This window comes from Myotis brandtii, unplaced genomic scaffold, assembly GCF_000412655.1.
Source record: "Myotis brandtii unplaced genomic scaffold, ASM41265v1 scaffold193, whole genome shotgun sequence".
Taxonomy (NCBI): Eukaryota; Metazoa; Chordata; class Mammalia; order Chiroptera; family Vespertilionidae; genus Myotis; species Myotis brandtii.
In genome coordinates this window covers 894,812-900,506 of record NW_005357191.1, presented here as the reverse complement: position 1 = coordinate 900,506, position 5,695 = coordinate 894,812, and the positions used below count along the sequence as shown (strand labels likewise).

General features: G+C 64.6%; 1 protein-coding gene across 1 annotated transcript in view; it reads right to left on the bottom strand.

The window, feature by feature from the left end:
• Window positions 1-5,167, bottom strand: part of STXBP2 (syntaxin binding protein 2) — a 7,820-nt gene extending 2,653 nt beyond the window's left edge. Inside the window, exons 1-14 of the mRNA XM_014538584.1 lie at window positions 5,059-5,167; window positions 4,761-4,810; window positions 4,444-4,525; window positions 4,098-4,174; window positions 3,864-3,942; window positions 3,666-3,769; window positions 3,234-3,382; window positions 2,950-3,034; window positions 2,741-2,871; window positions 2,513-2,620; window positions 2,135-2,192; window positions 1,972-2,037; window positions 1,711-1,791; window positions 138-280 (exon numbers count right to left, since the gene is read on the bottom strand). Coding sequence (XP_014394070.1) covers window positions 138-280; window positions 1,711-1,791; window positions 1,972-2,037; window positions 2,135-2,192; window positions 2,513-2,620; window positions 2,741-2,871; window positions 2,950-3,034; window positions 3,234-3,382; window positions 3,666-3,769; window positions 3,864-3,942; window positions 4,098-4,174; window positions 4,444-4,525; window positions 4,761-4,810; window positions 5,059-5,137 — 1,292 coding nt within the window. The 5' untranslated portion in view covers window positions 5,138-5,167. The remainder of the gene's footprint in view (window positions 1-137; window positions 281-1,710; window positions 1,792-1,971; window positions 2,038-2,134; window positions 2,193-2,512; window positions 2,621-2,740; window positions 2,872-2,949; window positions 3,035-3,233; window positions 3,383-3,665; window positions 3,770-3,863; window positions 3,943-4,097; window positions 4,175-4,443; window positions 4,526-4,760; window positions 4,811-5,058) is intronic.
• Window positions 5,168-5,695: the final 528 nt, after the last annotated feature.

Below are 5,695 nucleotides of genomic sequence, written 5' to 3'. Positions count from 1 at the left end.
TAGTTGAGGGGCCAAGTTGGAAGGAGTCCCAGGTTCTTAGGGTCCTGCGTGCTAATGGAGCTCGCATGTCAATGAGGGCTCCCAGGTCAATGGAGGGGTGTCCTGAGGAATCACAGGAGCCCAGACCCCACCCCCACCCACCGTTCCGCAGGAGAATGTAGAGCAACAGGACGCGGATCTTGTCGTAGGCGGGCACTGCCGCGTCCAGCAGCACGGGCACGATCAGCTTCATGGCGTCCTTTATCTTCTCCCCCTCCGCGTCCGAGCCCAGGGCCAGGTCCTGCGGGGAGCGGAGGTCAGCGGTCATGCCAGCCGCCTGGGGGAGGGGCATGGCAGGAACATGCCCAGGGTCCCCTAGCCCTTTGGGGCCTGCTTCCTCCTCTGCCTGGTCTCGCAGGTGCAGCCCCCGGCCACCAGCAAGCCCTCCCTCCACATGGGCCACCTCGGCTGCCCCACCTGCTCCACACCGCACAGCTTCTCCACCGGACCCTTGAAGCGCTTCATGCAGTCGTCAGCCAAGTGCAGGTGCGTGGAATACTGTGGGGTGGGGGTGGGGAGTCAGGGTGACAGAGACTGAGGGGAGACAGGCGGCAGGGTGGGGGAGTCAGGGGTGACAGAGACTGAGGGGAGACGGGCGGCAGGGGGGGGGAGTCAGGGGTGGCAGAGACTGAGGGGAGACGGGCGGCAGGGGGGGGGAGTCAGGGGTGGCAGAGACTGAGGGGAGACGGGCGGCAGGGGGGGGGAGTCAGGGGTGGCAGAGACTGAGGGGAGACGGGCGGCAGGGGGGGGGAGTCAGGGGTGGCAGAGACTGAGGGGAGACGGGCGGCAGGGGGGGGGAGTCAGGGGTGGCAGAGACTGAGGGGAGACGGGCGGCAGGGGGGGGGAGTCAGGGGTGGCAGAGACTGAGGGGAGACGGGCGGCAGGGTGAGGGAGTCAGGGTGACTGAGCCAAGGGGAGATGGGTGGCAGGGTGGGGGAGTCAGGGTGACAGACTGAGGGGAGACGGGCGGCAGGGTGAGGGAGTCAGGGTGACTGAGCCAAGGGGAGATGGGTGGCAGGGTGGGGGAGTCAGGGTGACAGACTGAGGGGAGACGGGCGGCAGGGTGAGGGAGTCAGGGTGACTGAGCCAAGGGGAGATGGGTGGCAGGGTGGGGGAGTCAGGGTGACAGACTGAGGGGAGACGGGCGGCAGGGTGAGGGAGTCAGGGTGACTGAGCCAAGGGGAGATGGGTGGCAGGGTGGGGGAGTCAGGGTGACAGACTGAGGGGAGACGGGCGGCAGGGTGAGGGAGTCAGGGTGACTGAGCCAAGGGGAGATGGGTGGCAGGGTGGGGGAGTCAGGGTGACAGACTGAGGGGAGACGGGCGGCAGGGTGAGGGAGTCAGGGTGACTGAGCCAAGGGGAGATGGGTGGCAGGGTGGGGGAGTCAGGGTGACAGACTGAGGGGAGACGGGCGGCAGGGTGAGGGAGTCAGGGTGACTGAGCCAAGGGGAGATGGGTGGCAGGGTGGGGGAGTCAGGGTGACAGACTGAGGGGAGACGGGCGGCAGGGTGAGGGAGTCAGGGTGACTGAGCCAAGGGGAGATGGGTGGCAGGGTGGGGGAGTCAGCCCCTAGCCCTTTGGGGCCTGCTTCCTCCTCTGCCTGGTCTCGCAGGTGCAGCCCCCGGCCACCAGCAAGCCCTCCCTCCACATGGGCCACCTCGGCTGCCCCACCTGCTCCACACCGCACAGCTTCTCCACCGGACCCTTGAAGCGCTTCATGCAGTCGTCAGCCAAGTGCAGGTGCGTGGAATACTGTGGGGTGGGGGTGGGGAGTCAGGGTGACAGAGACTGAGGGGAGACAGGCGGCAGGGTGGGGGAGTCAGGGGTGACAGAGACTGAGGGGAGACGGGCGGCAGGGTGGGGGAGTCAGGGGTGACAGACTGAGGGGAGACGGGTGGCAGGGGTGGGGGGCAGGTTCCTGCCTGTGCTCACCTTGTTCAGCTCCTTCTGGTATTGTGGCATCTTTTTCAGGATGTGGGACAGGTCTTTGATGTTGGCCTAGGGACGGAGTGGGGGTGAGGTTCCCACTCCAGGCTTGGGATCCAGGCTGAGGCCCCACCCCCAAGCTGCCCTTCCTCGTGCAGGCCGGCCGTACCTTGTCGGTGGTCATTCTCTTGCTCTCACAGAATGTCTTCAGGAGCTCCGTGACCTTCCTGGCAGTGAGGGTGGGTAGGGGTGAGGTTTGGGGCTGGTGCCAAGAATGTAGCTTGAGGGCAGTGTGGGGGTCACACAGCTGGGGGGGGTCTGGGAGCCAGGGGACACATGTCCCTGCACCATGCCGGGTGCCAGCCCACACTGGGGACACTGGAGAGTTGGCTGAGGGGCGTGGCTTGTAGAGGGGAGCACTCACCAAGGGTGGAAGGCCTGTACCAGGCCACAGTGGGGGAGCAGTGGTGATGCTGGTGGGAGGGATACAGGCAGGGACCACGGTGCAGAAGGGCCCACCCCCAGCTGCCCTCCCCCACACACGTACTTGGACACGTCCGCAATGTGCATGTGCCGCAGCTCTACCCACAGGTCATCGTCCTCATCCAGCAGCACCGCCTTCTCACAGGCCTCGCTCAGCCCGGTGGTCTCATACCTGCAGGCGGGAGACACGAAGGTCAGGAGCATGAGCTGAGGACCAGGGACCCAGGGGCCCAGGGGCCCAGGGGCCCGGGTCAGTTGTGATGGGGGAAAGGGGTTTCCGGGAACCGCCCACCTGTACGTGTCCTGCTCAATGTCCAGCAAGTCATAGGCCATGGCCTGGAACGTGAGCTCATGCAGCAGTGGGGACACGGGGTCGGCCGCCCGGTCCATGATCAGCAGCTGCGAGCGGGTTTTCTCAGGGCCCTGGGGTGGGCAGGGATGAGGACATTAACCCTGACCCTGGCTGGGGCCTCGCCCCACCTCCCCAGCCCACCCCCTTACCTCGCCCAGACTGGGAGTGTCTGCCTTGAAGGCATTCAGCTTGGCCAGGACTGCGTGGGCCAGCTGGGCCGTGTCCTCTGGTCCCCTGGGGGTGGGATGGGCAGATATGGGGCCAGAGGGAGTGGTGTTCGGGAGGGCCAAGCACAGACTGGGGGTCAAGCATGGGGCCAGGGATAGGAGTCAGGTAAAAGGGTGAGGACTGGGGCTAGGGTCCACAAAGAGGTGAAAGGTGGGATGCAGGATGGGGCCGGGGGCAGGGGGCAGCATCAGGGTGGGGTCCCCACTTGTGGTAGCGGATGGCTGGGTACTCCTGCAGGGTGGCGCAAAGCGTGGCAATCTGCTGGGCCAGCGCCTCAAGCTGCCGTGCCCGCTCCCCTGCCCGGAAGGGGCAGTAGAGGTTGTAGGTGCTGTGGGGGGCATCCAGGGAGAACACCTGCAAGGACACCAGTGCCAGCGCTGCCTGGGGCATGCACCTGCCTGGAGGAGGGGATGGAGAAATACCCAGCACCCGCCCCCCTTGGGCGGGACAACTCGGGGGCTGCTCTGTGCCCCTTGCAGCTGCCCAGTGGGACGCAGCTCCAGGTGCCCCAGTCATTCCATGTTGGCTCCTCTCCTCTGACTCGCTGTCCCCTTTGTCTCTGAGCCTGTTTCTGAGGGAACCTGGGTTGCCGGGTAACAGACCCCCACAACCTGCCCAGGGCGAGGCTGGGCTGTACCTGGGCCTCGTAGGGGAGGAAGGCAAGGTGGATCTCCTTCAGCGTCTTCACTACCTTTGCCAGACGGGAGCGGCCCAGCTCAGTGAACAGAGGCTCAGGGCAGGCTAGGGTGGGCAGGAGGGGACATTAGACCAGGGCCAGCCCCACCCCCAGCCTCAACCCCTTCTCCAGCGCTCTCCGCAGGTGATCCTCACTCACTGTCTGTGAAGAAGATGTGTGCCGCTTTGTAGGTGAAGGTCGGGGTCCCCCGGAAGTCTGCGATCAGGGCCTGCACCGACTGGGGGATGCAGATCAATCTCCAGGCCTGGCCCTGCACCCCCGGGGGCCCCTGTCCGCTGCCCCAGCCCCTCAGCCTTGCCTGTGCTCCCACACACATGCAGACGTGCAGAGGGGCATGCACCCACGCACTCACACACTCGCTCACATAGGCACCTTCTCCGTGGGGCTCAACAAGTAAATGGCCTCCAGGCTGGGGATGGGTTCTCGCCGCTTGTTGATGTCCTCCACAACTAGTCGGAACAGAGGAAGGGGCACGTGAAGGCAGCATTGGGACCGGCGCACAGCACGGGTCAGACATGGTAGTGCTCTGCACTTCAGGGTCACACAGCCACACCCCAGGGGCTATGCGTTCTGGGGGCCCTACACGGAGTTCACCCTGAGGGTTCTACACAGGTACACACACAGGGTTGCACAGTTGGGGAGTCCTGTGTGGGGGTTGCCCATCATGAGCTCCCACACTCAGGCCCCATCTGGAGAGCATGGGGTGGGTGTCACTCACTGGTGATGCCCTCAGCCAGGATGTCTGACATCTTGCAGCAGGATGACAAAATGCGCATGCTTGGGTGGTCCATGATGAGCACCTGTCCAGATGGACGGAAGAATGGACGATGGGCGGACAGGTGGGCAAGAGAGGCTGAAGCTGCCCGAGGTGGGGCTGGGGTGGTGAGCAGGACTGTCAGCTTCAAGAGCTGGAGGGAGGACCCAGGACCCCAGCCCCACTCATCAGACCCACCCAGACCCCTCCGGGAGTTTGGGGGTGCCTCACATTCAGGGCACCCCACATTTGTTTGCACGAACCATCTGGCTCACTCCTACCTTCCATTCACCATCCTTTTTGACGCTCCGAATGACTCCATTCAAAATTTCTGTGGGGGAGGGTGGGCTTAGGATGCTGGGTCCTCTGCCCCCGACACACACCCTTAAGCCACCTGGGTCCAGGCTGGGCTTCCATCTTAACTCCCGTTTACCCCTCCCCCATCCTGTGACGTAGCTCCTGTGTCACCCCCCAACTTGTAAACAGGGAGGCGGAGGTTCGAAGAGGGCAAGTGACGAGACTAGGCGCCCTGAATGGCTCAGTGGCCAGAGCCTGTTACACAAGCAGCCGGATAAATACGCTTTAGATGAGCAGTAACCGCAAAGTCAGGGCTCGCATGCGGTCCTCCTGCCGCCAGAAGTGGACTTGGCTTCACCATGGCTACCTCAACCGCGCCTGGTGGGGAGGTTTTGACCAGAGTCCCCACTCCACCTCCATCAGTTTCCACTGGACGAGAATGCAGGAGCCCCTGGTCCCCGGCTTTGAAATGTGCCTGGCTAGGGTCATTCCATCACCCAACCTCCAGCCTCAGTTTCCTCATCTGTAAAATGGGATCAGTGGCCTTCCGGGCTCCCTTTAACCACTATGCAGGAGGTTCCTTCTTCAGTTGGGGTGCTGGGGGTTGACCGCACTCCGCCTGCCCAGCGGAAGGGGGACACGGGAAGGAATGGCCCGCCCTGCCCGAGTGTCACCACTGTTATCTGGGCAGCCAGAGCGGAAGGAGCAGCTGAGGCCGGAACTACCCGAGGTTCAGGATGGCGATCTCCACCCCTCCCCCAAGTCCAGCCCCGCGCGGCCTGGACGCCTGGGTCCTCACGTCGCATGGGGCGCGGAGGAAGGCCCCCACCCCTGGACTAGAACCGGGGCCTGGACACACCCCCGGAGCACGCCCCCCAGCTGGGGTCGCCGGTCAGAGCACCCAGCCCGGCCCCACCTG